Here is an 18,958-nt window from a genome sequence, read left to right as displayed (position 1 = left end):
TGTTGACATAGAGACCGAATGAATGGTAATGCTTACAATCCAAGCCCAAGATATAATGGCGCTGAATGCTTTCATTGGTGGACACTTTTTAGGCTCCGTACGTATTCTCATTCGTTTAATTCTATGACCCTACCTCATTAAATTTACATTGCTAATGGACTCTTCAATTACAGGAAAGTTGAAAATGAGCTGTGTCATTCACGACTCGCACATAAACTGCAGTCTTTCATTTGAAAGCATTACATAATCAATGTACGCAGTTTCCAACCTTGCATCTCTGCCCCCTCTTTAATGGGGTCAGTTAGCGATAAGCAAGGGGTATGTACGCAGTTTCCAACCTTGCATCTCTGCCCCCTCTTTAATGGGGTCAGTTAGCGATTAGCAAAGGGTGTGAAGCTACGCTGATCTGTAAACTGTTTTGATTTTTGCATCCAATTGTTTGCCTCTTTTTTATCAAAGGGACGTGTTCCAGAGTAGTCTGTGTGCTCACACAATTGCGCAATGACTTTCCACGCATTAAATGCAGATTTTGTGCACGAAGACTTAAAAACAATGATAGTTTATACGGTGGACGAGCACGAATTGCATATTTGCTCACAAGTGAGCCTCGCCCCGGGTCAACACGTTTACATTAACATAGTCTTTAATGTCACCTTGTAGTGAATTACTTTTCATTATTTTCGAGTTTTTTAAAATGTATATCGTAAAAATGGAAACAAACTATTGGATATGTCACCGAACTATTCAAGTCAAAACTTAGTAACGGCAAAATGATTTAAATATTGGCACCATAATGTTTTCAAATCCATAAAGGACGGGTTGAAATATGTAAGAAAACGCTGTTCCACTCGAACGATAACTTTCTTCATGACGTATGGTACGTCTGACTTACTGACCTCTGGGTTTTTATAGACTCTTGGAAAACGCCTGGCAGATGGTTGCTCTGTGGGTCCTGGAGTCCTATAAGATGTGGCGGTTGTGGGATTGTAGTCGTGGAGGGTTGGATTACGAGACTTGTGATGCAGGAAACCGTTGTCCGTGTGGTGAAGACGGCGATCTATCGAATGGAGCCGACGTCCCAGATGTCGAGAGTCCCGACCCTGGTGAGAAAACAAAAGTTAAATTTAAAGTACTATTTTATCAATCAACTATATGTTTCTCCTTTATCTCCGAAGAGACATGACAGCAGCTGTACTCTCTCAGATAGGCGCTCTGTTATCTGTTGCTATGACACACATCTCTTGACTCATGACAGCAGCTGTACTCTCTCAGATAGGCTCTGTTATCTGTTGCTATGACACACATCTCTTGACTCATGACAGCAGCTGTACTCTCTCAGATAGGCTCTGTTATCTGTTGCTATGACACACATCTCTTGACTCATGACAGCAGCTGTACTCTTTCAGATAGGCTCTGTTATCTGTTGCTATGACACACATCTCTTGTCTCATGACATCAGCTGTACTCTCTCAGATAGGCTCTCTTATCTGTTGCTATGACACACATCTCTTGACTCATGACAGCAGCTGTACTCTTTCAGATAGGCTCTGTTATCTGTTGCTATGACACACATCTCTTGACTCATGACAGCAGCTGTACTCTTTCAGATAGGCTCTGTTATCTGTTGCTATGACACACATCTCTTGACTCATGACAGCAGCTGTACTCTCTCAGATAGGCTCTGTTATCTGTTGCTATGACACACATCTCTTGACTCATGACAGCAGCTGTACTCTTTCAGATAGGCTCTGTTATCTGTTGCTATGACACACATCTCTTGACTCATGACAGCAGCTGTACTCTTTCAGATAGGCTCTGTTATCTTTTGCTATGACACACATCTCTTGACTCGTAGGTCTGGGATTTGAATCCACTGTGAGCGGCGCCAAGGTGAGTCATATGAAACCAACTCTATACCAACATTTTCTTACCACAATTTGGAAGATTATCCCAGAACTAATGTCAAAGAAGTTAAACTATCTAGTAAATAATTCAATGGTTATTTTTCAATACGTAAAAAGATTTGAAATCTTAATTCCCTTTGTGAGGATCATTCAACACCACCTCTCTATTCAAAATTTAAAAAATGTGACCCATCTCGTCAATCTTGTATTACGTGGAATGAACTAGATGACGAAAATGGATTTTAAAGTCAAAGGCTGTTTTTTTGGGGGGTTTTTTTTTTTGATGTTTAAGAAACAAAATTCTACCTCTCAGTGAATGTACTTAATTTGAGCTCAAATTTTATAAGTTCAGTATAGAATTAAATTTTAAGCATCGGATTCATCCCAACATATTTAATACCGTTTTGAGACGATTGACCACAAATAAATAGCAAGTGTCGCACAAGAATTTCCGCAGAGAGACATGTGCTGTGTCATTCGTTGTTTTAAGACACAAGAGCCCCCCCCCCCCCTCCCCACCTCTTCAGAGATTCATAATGAGTTGAAATCTGTTTGATAGTGAAATGTTATGAGAAAAAGATAAGGGTATAGATGGTGGCGTTGTTTGCTGAAGGCCAAACAAGTCTAGAGAAGGAACAGAGAGCAGAGAACAATTATTGTGTCAATTGAGATGAAGAAAGCACTTAACAAGCCGATAGTCTAAAATGCCGAAAAGAGACATAAACTCCGGGTTTTGCAGAGACCTTGTAAATTCCAAAGTTATTGGTCCACCAAATTGACAAGAATGAGTTCGGCCTAGGTAGGTCCAGAACAACTGACATTTTATGGACACAAGACGCAGTATTTTGAGGTTTCTGCTTCCTTACTTGAAAGCAGTCATGCATCCAAAAAGCTTGGCTGTGATTTTCACGGCTTTGGTGATCACAACACTGATTACTTTATTACCGGAAATAAGACATGGATACATTGCACCACACTTGAAACAAAGAAAGATTTGAGAAAGTATAGTTAAGTGATACCAACAAAAAACAAAAAGGTCCATCTCTTAATTATATTTTTTCCATTTATTTAACACAATACATACTCACATTGCCAAAGTAAACACCGTGTTCTTGAAAGTAATGCCGGTTGTCGTGTTGGGTGAAGGGGTAATGATGCTTGTTGATGTACTGAAGTAACAAAAAGATGAGGATAAATATCTTAACATCATTTTATTTTAAGACATTTTGGTTTCTAAGTTAATATACAATATCGTAAAAACAAAACATGAGAATTTTTAAAAGGGATATAGATACTTGTAGGTTAAAATGGTCAAGTGCCGGATATCATGATTTCTCTAAAATTCAAAATATACACGCGTAGTTTTGACAATAGTCACATCCGTTTTGAACCAAGAGATCAATAACAGCAATACGACTCCGGCTTCATTAAAGCCAATATCGAAATTCCGGCAACAAGTCGACCTGGGTCCGTTTTCGTGAACGCGGACAAGATTTAGTTTTTTACCAGTCTAGTAAATGACTTGCTTGTCTAAAGCCTAAGCGGGAGCAAGTGACTAAAAAAATCGTATTTCATGAAGGCTTTCTAATCTCTGACTAGCTAGTCTTTTGCCTAGAAGTGGGCGTTGTACGGACGGTGACTAATTCGGCTATTTTGTGCTGGTAACATCATGCTCTCTAGTACAAGATGGCAGGTATATTACCGGCCTTCATACTTTCAACGCAAAAGATTTCAAAGAGGAAATTAGCGACACATCCGGTATAGATACTATTTCGTTCCTTTTCATATTTTAACTTACTTTTGCCATGATGAATCAAATTACGTGATATTGACTGTCGACCGATATACTACAATGATGTCCATTCGTTTTTAGGCAAATGAAAGTTTCATTGAAACTCATACAAATTGAATCGCGCACAAACGACACTGCGATACTCTTTAAATATCGCTTCTGTCAAATCAATCGTTAACAAGCCGGAAGACTGGAGACAAGATTAATTCAATCCGGACGATACGATGGTGTTCATCCACTTTTAATCTTCTTTTTTTTCACACATAACACCACGACAGATCCTTTCAACTCCTACTCATACCATTTAGACACCTCGGTCGCCTCCTCTAAATCCACCTTTCACTGTTATGGATCTTAAAAGGTCGTCCGCTGAATCTATGTTATGCTGACATTTTATGTGTTTGAGATCCCCACATAACATAATGTGAATTGTTGTTGGTGGTAGCTCTTCATACTTACCCTGACCAGACGTTGTTAAAATGCATTCATGGCTTTGTTTGCTGGTATTTTCGTGACTCTTCTTGGTATACAGTCAAAAAGTCGCCATCGGGTCTCTAATTGTTTCTCTCTCTAATTAAAACAAAATTATTTGGAGAGAGAGAGAGAGAGAGAGAGAGAGAGAGAGAGAGAGAGAGAAAGAAAGAAAGAGAGAGAGTATATATATATATATATATATATATATATATATATATATATATATATATATATATATAAAGAGAGGGAGGGAGAGAGATAGATAGACAGATAGATAGATAGATAGATAGATAGATAGATAGAGAGAGAGAGAGAGAGAGAGAGAGAGAGAGAGAGAGAGAGAGAGAGAGAGAGAGAGAGGCTTCTTCATTGCACTTCCTGTACAGAGCGCTGTTGCTAATTTTTGTTTGGAATCGGTTGTTTAAGACTTTCTAAAGTTGTTTTCTGTGAGACCTATTAAGTGTTTGCTTTTCGCTTCGTGTTTAATACGGAGGTACCACAGTTGCAAATGAGTATAGACTTCACAAGGGTGCTGTACAGTTTAATCTTTAAATTGATTTTTACTTCATCGTCCTTGATCCAGGCATGAATTGATTTATTGAGGGGCGACCGTTGAGACCTTTTTTCTTCTTTCGACATCCTCTTTGTTTCCTGTCAGTGACCCTATTTTGTCTCTGCGTTGCCATCGTTAAGTTATAGCCTGACACTGAAACCAAAAAAAAACGGGCGTTTTGACGTCATTATTTGTTTTTTGCACCGCCTAGTGAGTTGTTGTTAGTAGTGCTCATGGAAACAAGTGGTCCCATTGGTTGAACTAGTGAATACAACTCACGATTTGTTTTCTTTTGTGACCAAAGACTGGCATTTTGACGTCATCTTTTGGTCAGTGTCAGACTCACTGTTAAGTTAACGATGGCTACGGTCTCTGTCGGTATTCTTGCTTGACGATGGTGTTTTCAGCATTGATTCATCATTGGTGTTTTTATATGACATTTTTGATTTTCTTTATGGTTTATGCCAATGAAGTCAACATCGTCAGCGCAAACTATTTTCCCTGGTATTACTTATTCAAACTGTTAGTCGTGAGTCGGGATTTGCACACTTCTTTTAATGCCAATCCAGGTAGACGATAAATATGACGGGACTTAGACTGACTCCTTGCCGATGTTATCGAGGAAAGGAACATTCCTTGAGGCACCCTTTATTTTGCTTGTTATCCAGGTGGTTTCGCTGATGAGGAAACGGATTAATCTGATCATCTTCAAAAACGATATTATCCAAGACTTTTAAACGCGCTGACACATATATCCCTGTTATGGTAGTGTACTTTTTTTCTGATATAGTCAATGCAACTGGTCATTCATGGACCACACAAAATGTGCTTTCATACCTAATTTCAAGTAGTAAGTAAGTAAGTAGTAAACTTCGCAGTCTGAATGACGCTTGCTGAGAATTGTGTGATTCAGTCATGGTCGATAAGTATAGCTGCTCTCTCCATCCATGTTGTTAATTGTTTCCATTGGTCGCGGTCCTGGGCCAGAGTTTTGAGGCTGTCGAGATCTTGTTTTGACTTTAGTACGGAGGGCATTTCAGTATTTCTTAGTTCTTCAGGGATTAATTCGCCTCATCTGAATCCAGAAATTACTGATATGTAGAGAGGTCCTGGTTCAGGGTAGTTACTATTGTTGTTGGTTGTCTCCCTACATATTTGTTGCCATGAAGGAAATATTCTGTCATTGCAGTTTGGGCTGGAATGTTGTCTTCTCGACGTAAGATGTGACCAAATAGCCTCCATCACTGTTCTTTTATTATTGAACTTAAGCGTTGGACCCTGATTTTTTTCATAGAGATCAGTATTTGTAATTGTCTCTGGCCAATAGATTTCGATTACGCGACGTAATTGTTTGCGGTGGTATGAATCAAGACTTTCTAAGTTCTTTTTTTTGTGAGGCTCCAGGTTCCACAATTATATGTCAATATTGGAATAATCAGTGCCTCGTGAATCTTTATTCGTTTATTCTCACTGATTATGTTATTTCATTTCCATAAATTTTGGAGTTGGTTGAATGCATTGGTTGCCAGCTGCTTTAGTTTTCTGATGTCTTCAAGTAGACTGTGTGAAATGTACTTTTTGACGAAATGTCCGATTTTGTTCAGCGTTTTTATGTAGAGCGTTTTTCTAATGGTATTAAGTAATGTAATTGGTTGTAAATTTATAGAGGGCCTTTTGTCTTCCAGGCTTTTGTATTGCAATGAGGTTTCTTTTACTGATGTCCAAAGGTTAGTGACTTTTAAACATCTTGTAGAAAATGTTTGCTATGTACCGGTCAAATTGTGGTGGTCTATATTTTAATAGTTCTGCATACAGATCGTCGTTTCTGGGTGTGCTATTGTTGAGGCTATTGACGTGACATACTTCCCTTGTTTTTTATTGGTTTGAATAGCTGTCTTGACTTCTCTTCAAATGTGGTTATGTGTTGTATATCTTTATTAGTGACGTTTGTTGTGTATAATTTTGATAATACACTTACTGTTGGGTTGGGAGAGTTATCAACTTTCCCGTATCCTCCTCTATCTATGGGTTTTCAATTAGTTTTTGGTTCATTAGCCAGATCGCTTTATAAATCGCTCGATCATGGTTACATATAGAGTTATCCGAATTAGGAATCAAGAGCTCGAAAAAGGAAGGTGGATATTATCAACTGGTGTAACATGTAAAGATCCTAATTGGATTCAATAGTCTGATGTCACGTCGCCCAGCAACGGCGGCCATCGTGGTTCTTGTTATGGACTTATACATAGAGTTACTCTAAGAAAGAGTTGCTCCCCTTAGTTATTAGCTAATTGATTTTAGTTACAGCTTAATTAGTTATTATTCATTAAGTCCATTGTTAAAATATTATTTGTGCTTAACAAATATCAGAGTGGCATGCCCTAGAGAAGGATGCACTCTTTGTTCCTTACTTTTCATAGTTGAGTTACTTATACTATTTTTCCTTCTTAAAATGTTGTTGCGATATATTTGTATATACTCTAACTTATACACAGTAATAAACTGTTCTCTCACATGTCACTTAACGCTTCTGAGTTGAGTGATTCCACAATATTAATCTGGAGGCCCGTCAAAAACACAACATTGGCGACGAGGATTTTTCACCTTTATCCTGCGCATCAACCTATTGGAGCGTTTTGTGACGTCAGTCGAAAAGCCAACACACCACGGACGGAAACCTGCCAGCCGAGAAAACCGGAGCAAGTGCCTTTTCTGCCTGCAGTGTCGTCAGCACGTGGTAAGACGCCTTCTTCGTGGACAGCCGCCCATCACGTGGTAAGAAGCCTTCCCGCCTTTTTTTCCCGCCACAGCTCGTGGGCGCTGAGGTCAACTGCCTACGTCACGAAAGAAAACAAAACGGTACGTCGTCTTCATACAACCAAGCAGTCGGACGCTTGGGTGAGTAATTATAATTATATTTCGTCAATAATTTACTACCCTTCGCTCGCGTCCTATCTCCGTACCTTTATTGTACATAATATAGTCGTGTCAGCAGTACTGTCATCATGTCAAATAAAGAGCTCATAACCATATTACAACAACAGATTGAACAGCAAAATGAGCAAATGAAGCAAGTCGTTGAACGACAAGAAAAGCAGATGGAAATGTTCATGAAACTAATGACCGGTAGCAATACATGTTTACCAAAACCTCCAGCTATTCCGAGCTTTGTCGCATTCGACCCTGCCTTAGAGATATGGAGCGACTACTGGCATCGTTTTAATACGTTTTTAACTGCTCACTCCGTACCTGATGAGAAGAAAGCAGACGTTTTCCTTGTCAACCAATCGCCGGTTGTTTACAAAATACTGACTAACATGGCGAGTCAAGAAACACCAGCTAAGGCGATAACTGCCCTCAGTCTTCCAGATATCGAAAAGTATATGATGGAGCAGTACCACCCTCGACTATTTGTTGTCAGAGAACGTTATAAATTTTGGACGAGCCTCCAGAGGAAACCAGGCGAAACTATTCAGGAATTGGCAGCTAGAATTCGCCAGAGCGCTGTCACATGCGATTTCCCATCCATTGAAAACCCCTTGGATGAAGCTATGCGTACCTGTTTCATGTGTGCAGTTAACAACACAGCTGTTCTTGAAGCGCTATTCAAGCACAAGGAGGACGAGCTTTCGTTTAACAAAGCCATCGAGGTCGCCACGGAGATAGAAGATGCCTCAAAAGTGGCTAACGAGACTGCATTATCTGTTCAACTCGAGGTCCATAAAATTAAGCCTCAAAGAAAACAGATTCCGATAATTCAGCAAGGCAATCAAAACAAACAGCATATCAAACGTTCGAATGAAAGACAGACAGAGCCGACAACGGATTTTGATAATAAAAATCAAACCTGCTCGAGATGCGATGGGCGCCACAACAGACAAAACTGCAAATTCAAAACAGCCGTTTGTCGCTTCTGCCAGAAAACTGGACACATCGAAAGAGCCTGTAGACGTAAAAAGAGAATGTCGAGTTCGCCTAACGTCAACACGATTCGTCGCATGTCACGGGTCAATTTCGTTTCAGTGACACCGCTTAAGTTAGCTACGACTGTATCCAACCATGAAATTGTTTTCGAAATAGATACAGGGACTGGTGACAATTTCATTTCAACTAGAACATGGGAGAGGATTGGCAAACCACAACTCTGTAATGCCAACATTAAGTATCAATGTGCATCCAACCAGGAACTCCCCGTCATTGGAACTGTTTTCTTGCCGGTGTCTGTGAACGATACGTGCCGCGAGATAAATTTTGTTGTCACCACTATGCCGTTACACTTATTAGGACGTTCTGCCATACAAATGCTCAATGTTTCAGTAGATGAACTGTTTCAAACGAAAAAAGTAAAATCTGTTCGTAGTAAGCCCGCAACAAACATGTCACATCTTCAAAAGGCATGCAAACAAGTGTGTGCAGAATTTCCTGACGTCTTCAAACCAGAACTGGGTAAATTGAAAGATTTTGAACTTGACATTAAATTTAAAGCCGATGTGACGCCTGTGTTTCACAAGCCTCGTTCCGTCCTCTATGCGATCCAAGACTACCTCAACAAGAGCTTGGATGCCGGTATTGCAAAGGGTATTTGGAAACCTACATCCTTCAACGAATTTGGAACACCGATTGTGCCAATAAAAAAGATGACAATCAGTGGTGAGAGACCGAAAATTCGAGTATGCGGAGACTACTCTGTTACAGTTAATCTGCAATTGGAAACTCACAGATATCCGATACCGTTACCTGAGGACCTCATGCGCAAATTAGGAGGAGGCTACGGATTTTCCAAAATCGACCTAGCCGAGGCTTACACACAAATCCCGTTGTCACCAAAATCGCAAGAACGCCTTGCACTCAGCACGCATAAAGGTGTTCTCCTTCAAACGAGACTACCTTTTGGCATCAGTTCAGCTCCCGGATATTTTCAACAAATAATGGATCAACTGACTCAGGATCTTCCAGGTGTCGCAGTCTATATCGACGATATCCTTGTGAGTGGCAAGGATTCCACCGATCATTTATACAATCTGCGAAGATTATTACAGCGACTTCATGATAAGGGACTTCGCTGTAATCTCCAAAAATGTTCTTTCGCAGAATCACAGTGTGAGTACTTGGGTCATCTACTATCAAAAGACGGCATTGCAAAAGGCACAAAGGTTGATGCAATCACTAAAATGCCACCACCCACTAATGTATCGAGCCTAAAATCGTTCTTAGGACAAGTACAATTTTATTCGAAATGTTTACCAAATCTTGCAACTGTCTTAGAGCCCCTCTATCAGTTAACCAAGAAAGAAGTTAAATGGAAATGGACAGCTAAAGAACAAACAGCTTTTCAACATGCAAAGAGACTTCTTTGTGACGAGACAATTCTTGTGCATTTTGATCCATCTCTCGACGTGGGTATATCTTGTGACGCATCAAATGTTGGAATCGGAGTCGTGTTATTCCATCGTTTCCCAGACGGTAGTGAAAGACCGATTGCCAATGCTTCTAAAATTTTGAACAATACTCAGCGAAGATACAGTCAGATTCAGAAGGAAGCGTTATCAATCATTTTTGCGCTGAGTAAATTTCATCAATTTCTTTACGGTCGCAATTTCATTCTCGTCACCGATCACAAGCCTTTATTGTCGCTCTTTGGTCCAAGAAAACCAGTACCTGCTTTAGCTGCCAACCGCCTGGCCCGATGGGCTTTGACACTAAGTCAGTACGACTATAGAATTGAATATCGTAAGACAGCTCACCATGGCAACGCTGATGCACTGAGCAGACTTCCTGCAAGTGCCGACCCAGTCTTCGACAGAGAGGAAGATGGAGAAGATGTCAACACTGTGTTTACAATCTCTACAGTTGGAAAACAGCTAAGAGCTACTGACCCCGGAGTCATCGCTAGAGAATCCGCTAAAGATGACACCATATCCGTTGTCATGAGAAACACGAGTCGTAAATGGTCTAAATCAGATTCCAAAACGGACAATCTTAAACCATTCTTCAAGATAAAGGACACGCTGTCAACGTCTCATGGATGTTTATTCTACGGATCAAGAATCGTTATTCCTTAGAGTTTGCAACGAGACGTCCTCAATATCCTTCACAACGGTCATTTCGGCATGCAACGCATGAAACAATTAGCGCGAACGATCGTATATTGGCCAGGTATTGATTCTGACATCGTCAATACGTGTCGTGGATGTGTTACGTGTGCAGAACATCAAAACAACCCACCAAAAGAGCCAAACCATCCATGGATAACGCCAGACTCACCGTGGAGTCGAATGCACATCGATCACGCAGTGAATTTTATGGGTAATAACTGGTTAGTTATGGTCGACGCCTACTCAAATTACCCATGCATTCACGCAACCAGTTCGACGTCAACGAAAGCAACAACTAGCCTTCTGGAAGAGGACTTCGCTCACTTCGGCTATCCTCACGCTATCGTGTCGGACAACGCAGCATGCTTCACTTCTGACGAATTTCAGACATGGTGTAGGGAGAGGGGAATCAAACATCTCACTGGAGCTCCCTATCATCCCGCTACAAACGGTGCAGCAGAACGACTTGTGGAAGTTTTAAAAAGGCTTTGAGAAAATCGTCTTTTCCTCCAAGACAAGCCTTGCAACAATTTCTTATGCAATATCGTCGCACACCTTTCGCTTCTGGTTCGTCACCTAGTGAATTGCTTCATGGACGTCAAATTCGCACATTGATCGACACACTCCGCCCAATGTCCACCTCAAATTCCAAACCACGCGTATCAAAAACGCGTTATAAAGTTGGGACACACATTTATTCCTTACGTTTTGGTAATCGAAATGACAGAGAGGCGAAATGGATTCCCGCAACTGTCACCAAAGTGTTGGGACCACGTCATGTCATGGTAACTCTCCAGAGAGACGGAACAACGTGGAAGCGTCATATTGAACAAATAAGACCACGTTACAACCTTCCTCGCCAAAACGTATCTGCTTCAGCAAATGATACCATAGAGGACGATTTCATTACTAATCCTATCGGTGATTATTGTGAGCGTTCATCATCGAATGCAGCTACCCCCGGAGCAGAATCGAATCGTGAATCGGATCGTGTCCAACTGAGAAGATCGTGTCGTACCAGAAAATTCCCCAATCGATTTTAGCCTTCGAACCTTCGAAACCTACTTCTCAGTTCTCAGGCAAAACAGGGAGGTGTTATGGACTTATACATAGAGTTACTCTAAGAAAGAGTTGCTCCCCTTAGTTATTAGCTAATTGATTTTAGTTACAGCTTAATTAGTTATTATTCATTAAGTCCATTGTTAAAATATTATTTGTGCTTAACAAATATCAGAGTGGCATGCCCTAGAGAAGGATGCACTCTTTGTTCCTTACTTTTCATAGTTGAGTTACTTATACTATTTTTCCTTCTTAAAATGTTGTTGCGATATATTTTTATATACTCTAACTTATACACAGTAATAAACTGTTCTCTCACATGTCACTTAACGCTTCTGAGTTGAGTGATTCCACAATATTAATCTGGAGGCCCGTCAAAAACACAACAGTTCTAAACAAAGAAAATCGGTACTTTTTGTTCTTCATGCTGGCTAGAACTTTTCATATATGTCTTGTGATCAGAATGTGTAAAAGTCAAAACATGATTAGTTTTATAAGGTTTTTTTCCCCCCTCTGGATACGCTTTTATGCTCGTCGGAGAAATATTTCATAATGGCGTCCGCCATTGTTCCGATAGTTTAGAGCCAGTTACTAAGTTACCATGCGTCATTACGAGGGAAGTGACGTTACGACTGTTGAAGCGTATTGAGTTGATTCATTGGAAATGGGGAGGCACACTCTAACAACATGCTCCATGTACGGTGTGCTCTGGCTTACCCTAACACAATATTATTGTTAATGAATGTCATTTCAATTTTATATCAGAACCTTGCTTACAAGTTAACGTCTAAAAGCGGGATTTAGAATTGAATCATACATGATCAATCTCAGCAACGAATATAGGGAATGAGATTAGCGGAAGAGTAGCGTCCCTTGATTGGACGTCACCTTACAGAGAGAACGTCAACATGGTTTTGCACATCCGTCTCTCTCGTCCTCGCTTTCGGTGAAGTGTCTCATGTCGCTTTCACCGGAAGCGAAGACGAGAGACGCATGCGCAAAACCAAAATGACGTTCTCTCTCTAATAACTTTTCCACTGACTGGTGACGTCCAATCAAGGGGCGCTACACTTCCGCTAATCTCATTCCCTATAACTGTACTACCTACACTCACCTTGTCTTTCTGTAAAAATGGTTCAGGGGGAGTCCTCGGCCCAACGGGTGCTGAGAAGGGAGCAGTTAGCATGGCACGCGTGCTGGTCATGTCGCGTAATCTGCCTTCACAATCGCCCGGCTCACCTCGATGACGAAACTGGAATATACAAAATAATGATATTAATAAATAATACATAATAATAATATGAATAATAATAATAATAATAATAATAATAATATGAATAATAATATAATAATAATAAATAATATGATATAATAATAATATAATAATAAAATAATAATAATAAATAATAAACATCATCATCATCATCATCACATCATCATCATCATCGTCATCATCATCATCTATTCCTAGTTACCCAATAAGTAGGTAAGAAAAGAATATATATATATATATATATATATATATATATATATATATATATATATATATATATATATATATATATATATATATATATGGAGAACCGCAATATTTGCGGAGAAATATAGGCTATTACGGACAGGCATTCATCTGTGCAAAATGATTAATTTTTTAGGTTGATAATTTATTTGATAAATGCCGAAAAACAGACTTTCACAAAGTTTTAGAGGGAGCACACATATCAATAACTTTTTCCACGAACAAACAGATTTCGGTGGATTTTAGTATGGTCATGAGCATAAAGTTTGCAACCAAATATATGGAATTTAACTTGATACCAATCTGTCCCTGGCCTCTCTTTTAGCTTAAAAAAATAAATTGAGCTTTATATAGCGCAATAACCACTAAATGTGCTCAAAGCGCTTTACAAGAGGTCCCTGGTCAACAGCAACATTTAACATGTAGGACGGGGCATGCCGACTAACTATTAGGCGATCTTATAATTTTTCGGACAGAGACAACGCTGTTTACGGCTAGGTACTTACTCATTTTACACCTGAGTGCGGTGAGAGAATGTGAGTGAAGAGCCTTTTCCAAGGACTCAACTATGCGCCGAGCGTGAGGCTCGAACCCAGGACCTTCCGATCCGAAAGCGAGTGTCGTATGACCACTAGACCACATAGCCGCACCATAGCTTTAATCTACTGGACTATTATTTAGACAGATTGTAATGAGCGTAAAAGAGAGGATGGATGACGGCATTTATATAGGCTAGAAAATACGTTGTCTTCACTCTGAAACCAGAAGATAAGATCAATTGAGCAATGTATGTATTGAGCTTTTTTTATATAGCGCAATATCCACTAAACGTGCTCAAAGCGCTTTACAAGGGGTCCCTGACCAACAGCAACATGTAACATGTAGAGCAAGACATGACATGACGCCTGTTAGGCGACCTTACAATTTTTTTCCGACATGAACAAACGCTGTTTACGACCATGTACTCATTTTACACCTGAGTACGGTGAGAGAATGTGAGTAAAGAGCTTTTTCCAAGGACTCAACTATGCGCCGAGCGAGGCTCGAACCCAGGACCTTCCGATCCGAAAGCGAGTGTCATACCACAAGACAACGATGCCACATCCAGCCCTTCGGAAGACTGGCTTTACATTTTCAATCAGATTGGAACCAGTATTTTGACATCACACTTTTGTTCCCAATTACTGGCAAAATGTAACCCGTCGTGTAAATTCGGTTATATTTTGGGATGTGCGATATGAAGAGAAATGTATTTGAAGTCAAAAGGATCAGAAAAACAAGATAATTTAGGAATAGCGGGATTCAATAAAAATATTCATTGTTTTCAATAAAGGCGCTTAAATCCAACTCATTGTTTTTGTAAAGAGGACTTAAATGCGGCTTAAATGGTCTTGTTGTACGACACTCGCCTTCGGATCGGTAAGAGGAGACACTGGGTGGCTGCGAATCGGCTTCGGTCGACAGTGGGGGATTTCCACCTGTCCCACATGTACCCATGTGGGCAAGAACCCGAAACGACAGAGCATCTAGTTGAACGGTGTGTTGTGACGATGCTACCGGGCGGGTTCGGGACGGTGTACGAGTGCGGACCGTACTTTGCTGATTGGGTCGATCGTCATAACATAGTAGTGTGAGAACCATAAGAAGCAGCTGGGTTTCTAGTCCCGTTCTGAGCGGCGCATAGTTGAGGCTCTCTACTTACATTCTCTAACCGTACTCAGGTGTAAAATGAGTACATGACCTTTAACAGCGTTGCCTCTGTCGGAAAATTGTAATATCGCTTAACAAGCGTCATGTCTCGTCCTAGCGCTGCTGTTGGCTAGGGACCCCTTGTAAAGCGCCTTGAGCACGTTTAGTGGACATTGCGCTCTATAAAATCGCAATTTTTCTAAACGAAATCCAATCTAGAGCATTGGGTATATCCTGACATAAAACCGGATTGATATGACTGGTAACGAATTGCCAGTGTATTATTATTATTATTATTATTATTGTTATTATTATTAATATTGTTATTGTTATTATTATTATCTTTATTATTATTATTATTATTATTATTATTATTATTATTATTATTATTATTATTATTATTATTATTATTATATTATTATTATTTATTATTATTACTATTATTATTATTATTATCTTTATTATTATTATTATTATTATTATTATTATTATTATTATTATTATTAATATTATTATTATTATTATTATATCATTTCATTATTATTATATTATTATTTATATTATTATTATTATTATTATTATTATTATTATTATTATTATATTATTATTATATATTATTATTATTATTATTATTATTATTGATCCCGGCAAATATTTTATCAAAAATTTTCATCGCTTAAATTTTTTGTCACACAGCATTTCAAACCAGGAATTTAGTACATTTCATGAATTCAGAAGAAGAGTAGGAAGGAAGAGGAGGAGGAGGAGGAGACGGAGAAGAAGAAGAAGAAGAAGAAGAACAAGAAGAAGAAGAAGAAGAAGAAGAAGAAGAAGAAGAAGAAGAAGAAGAAGAAGAAGAAGAGAGAAGAAGAAGAAGAAGAAGAAGAAGAAGAAGAAGAAGGAAGAAGAGAAGAAGAAGAAGAAGAAGAAGAGAAGAGAAGAAGAGAGAAGAAGAAGAGAAGAAGAAAGAAGAAGAAGAAGAAGAAGAAGAAGAAGAAGAAAGAAGAAGAAAAGAAGAAGAGAGAAAAGAAGAAGAAGAAGAAAGAAGAAGAAGAATAAAGAGAGAAGAAGAAAGAAAGAAGATGCAGAAGAAGAAGATAGAGAGAAGAAGAAAAGAAGAAGAAAAGGAGTGAACAGAAAGACAGAAGAAGAGAGAGCGAGAAGAAGAAGAAAGAGGAGGAGGCGAGGAGATGAAGAACGGAGCGAAAGGAGAGAGAAACTGTCGAAACCGAGAGACGAGAAGAAAAAGAAAAAGAAGAAGAAGGAGAAGAAGAATTTCTATGGCAAGTGATATGTAGTTTTTGTTTGAATAATGATAATAATGAAACTAATAGTCTAGACTGCTTCTTCACCGCTCATTCTCATTTTTGACTTTTGATATCAAGACACAGGACAACATGTTCTTATGTAGCAAGTGACTTCAGTAAAGGACTTGAAAGATAGTAATAGACTAAAAGCACGCTCCCTTGGCCTTAGTCAACAAAATGTGCATATTGAGAGAGCCTCTATTTGGAAGAAAAACACGTCAGTCACGAATTAAGTTGATGTTGATACCTACTGAAAATGACTTTTAAAAAACATTGAAAATTACAGCTATTATTTAAAACAAACGAAAACCCCCCCCCCCCCCAATAAAAAAACCCAAGAAAAAACAAAACATAACAAACTAATCAAAACAAAACAAAACAAACAAAAATACCCAAGCAAACAAAAAAAAAAAACAAAACAAAACAAACAAAACAACACAAAACAAAACCAAAAAATAAAATAAAATAAAAAGCAATTTAGAAAATAAAAGAAACAACTATCTATAGAATTCACTTCGAAGAGAACAATAAATATATATTAGAAAGTATAATGTAGACAAGATTTATTCTGCTGGTATAGGGAATGAGATTAGCGGAAGAGTAGCGTCCCTTGATTTGAACTCACGAGCGGAACAGTTATTAGAGAGAGAACGTCATGTTGGTTGTGCGGCATGAGACACTTCACCGAAAGCGAAGACGAGAGAGACGCATGAGCAAAACCATTTTGACGTTCTCTCTGTAAGGCGACGTCCAATCGAGGGACGCTACTCTTCCGCTAATCTCATTCCCTATTGTGACTGACTGAAATAATGTGGAAATTGTGTGTTTCGTCTGATCCGACGCCCATCCTCAGCTTCATGATGCTTGTGTGACATGGATCCAACTTCTATTCCATGCAATACAAGTCGCCTGATAGACGCAAAAATTCGTACCAGCATTCTTACATCCTTATTATCAGGGACACAAAGACGGGGCCAGCGATCATTGCCACCCATTCGCTCAATGGCCAAGAACAATCATATCCTTGTTGGCCTATGTTAATTTTTATGGTATTGAGAGAAGTTTTTCTTCGTTTCTTGGACGTCGAGTTAAAATTTTTAATAAGCTCCTCATATATTTTAATTTTACAAACTTGAGCTTTTATATAGGGCAATATCCACTTATCGTGTTCAAAGTGCTTTACTCCAGGTCCTGACAAACAGCGAAGCTTAACATGTAGAACGAGACATGACGCGTGTAAAGCAATATTACATATTTTCTCCGACAGAGACATCGCTGTTAACGGCCAGGTACTCATTTTACACACGAATACGATGAGAGAATGTGAGCAAAGAGCCTTTTCCAAGGACTTAACTATGCTCCGAGCGAGGTTCGAATCCATGACCTTCCGATACAAAAGCGAGTGTCATACCACAAGACCACATAGCCGCACAAAAAAAAAAAAAATAATAATAAATATAGTGGTAGTGAGTGAGGACGTGCGTCGCTAGAAATTAACCAGTAGATTTTTGACCAATCAAAACATAGAAATTGTGACACACTTTTAAACGTGGTGCTCGGACAAACATAGTTGGTTGAATGATATCAATCTCTCTCTCTCTCTCTCTCTCTCTCTCTCTCTCTCTCTCTTTCTCTCTCTCTCTCTCTTTCTCTCTCTCTCTGATCATTGTTATTGTTTTTATACCGCCAAGTGGATGACTAGTTATCACTATTTTCTCGATCAGATTATAAATTGTAAGTTTATACATAGTATACTGTGTTGGTTCTGTTGGTCAAGCGATAGAACAGTGGGTATTTTGCGTTGACACATACCAACGATAGTAAAACCTGAGCAGTTCGCTATGTTTCCCAATCAATGCCATTGTTTACATTTTGACGAGTGTCCGAGAGGCGTGGTTATCTAGGTGTCTATTGCTCTTCTGCTATCGCATTTACGATATTTCTATTCTCTATTAGCTTCTGTTTCAACACTGAGACAGCGCGTGTCTCGCCTCGCCTGAGAATGGGCATGATCTATATTAACTTTCCATGTGCTCAAGGTCATTGGTCACATTGCAAAATGTACTTTAAAGTGACCCACTTAGTGAAATGTGTTCACAGCTTTTTAATTATCTAACATCACGATTTGTCATTTGATTCAGCTTGACACATGGGTATTTTTATAACATTTGTAAACAAAGCAGCGGGTTTACATTTGTTAAGAAATATCCAATCGTTGGACAGCAACAAATCATGTGATTGATGACTTGGTTGGACGATAACAGGAATATAGATAGTTTGCGCTTGGCTAAGAAGCCAAAACTGTGTGTATTCATGAACGTTTACAGTCAGGTTAATACAGATCAGTGAGCATTACTCATAAATGCGGATGGCAAAAAACAATAACAAAGACCTGATTGACGTCATCTTCGAACTTCTATAGATCGCTCCCATTCCAGCCTGGTGGTAAATATGAAGAATATCCTACCACAAAGGGAGCGATCTATAGATAAAACGAAGTTGAAGTCTATCAGGTCTTTAATGTTTTTTTGCCATCCATGTTTATGATTAATGCTCACTAAACTAT

At 39.1% G+C, this 18,958-nt stretch overlaps 1 protein-coding gene across 1 annotated transcript in view; it reads right to left on the bottom strand.

Moving 5' to 3' along the window:
* LOC144966187 (testis-expressed protein 36-like) overlaps positions 1-18,958 on the bottom strand; it is a 39,735-nt gene that overhangs the window by 9,979 nt on the left and 10,798 nt on the right. Inside the window, exons 2-4 of the mRNA XM_078902343.1 lie at positions 12,992-13,129; positions 2,993-3,073; positions 897-1,100 (exon numbers count right to left, since the gene is read on the bottom strand). Of these exons, the coding sequence (XP_078758469.1) occupies positions 897-1,100; positions 2,993-3,073; positions 12,992-13,129 (423 nt within the window). The remainder of the gene's footprint in view (positions 1-896; positions 1,101-2,992; positions 3,074-12,991; positions 13,130-18,958) is intronic.

Source organism: Berghia stephanieae, chromosome 2 (assembly GCF_034508935.2).
Source record: "Berghia stephanieae isolate SIO BIC M18660-M18661 chromosome 2, UCSD_Bste_1.3, whole genome shotgun sequence".
Classification (NCBI taxonomy): domain Eukaryota; kingdom Metazoa; phylum Mollusca; class Gastropoda; order Nudibranchia; family Aeolidiidae; genus Berghia; species Berghia stephanieae.
The sequence above is the reverse complement of the archived record's forward strand: the minus strand, read 5'-3'. Positions and strand labels throughout refer to the sequence as shown.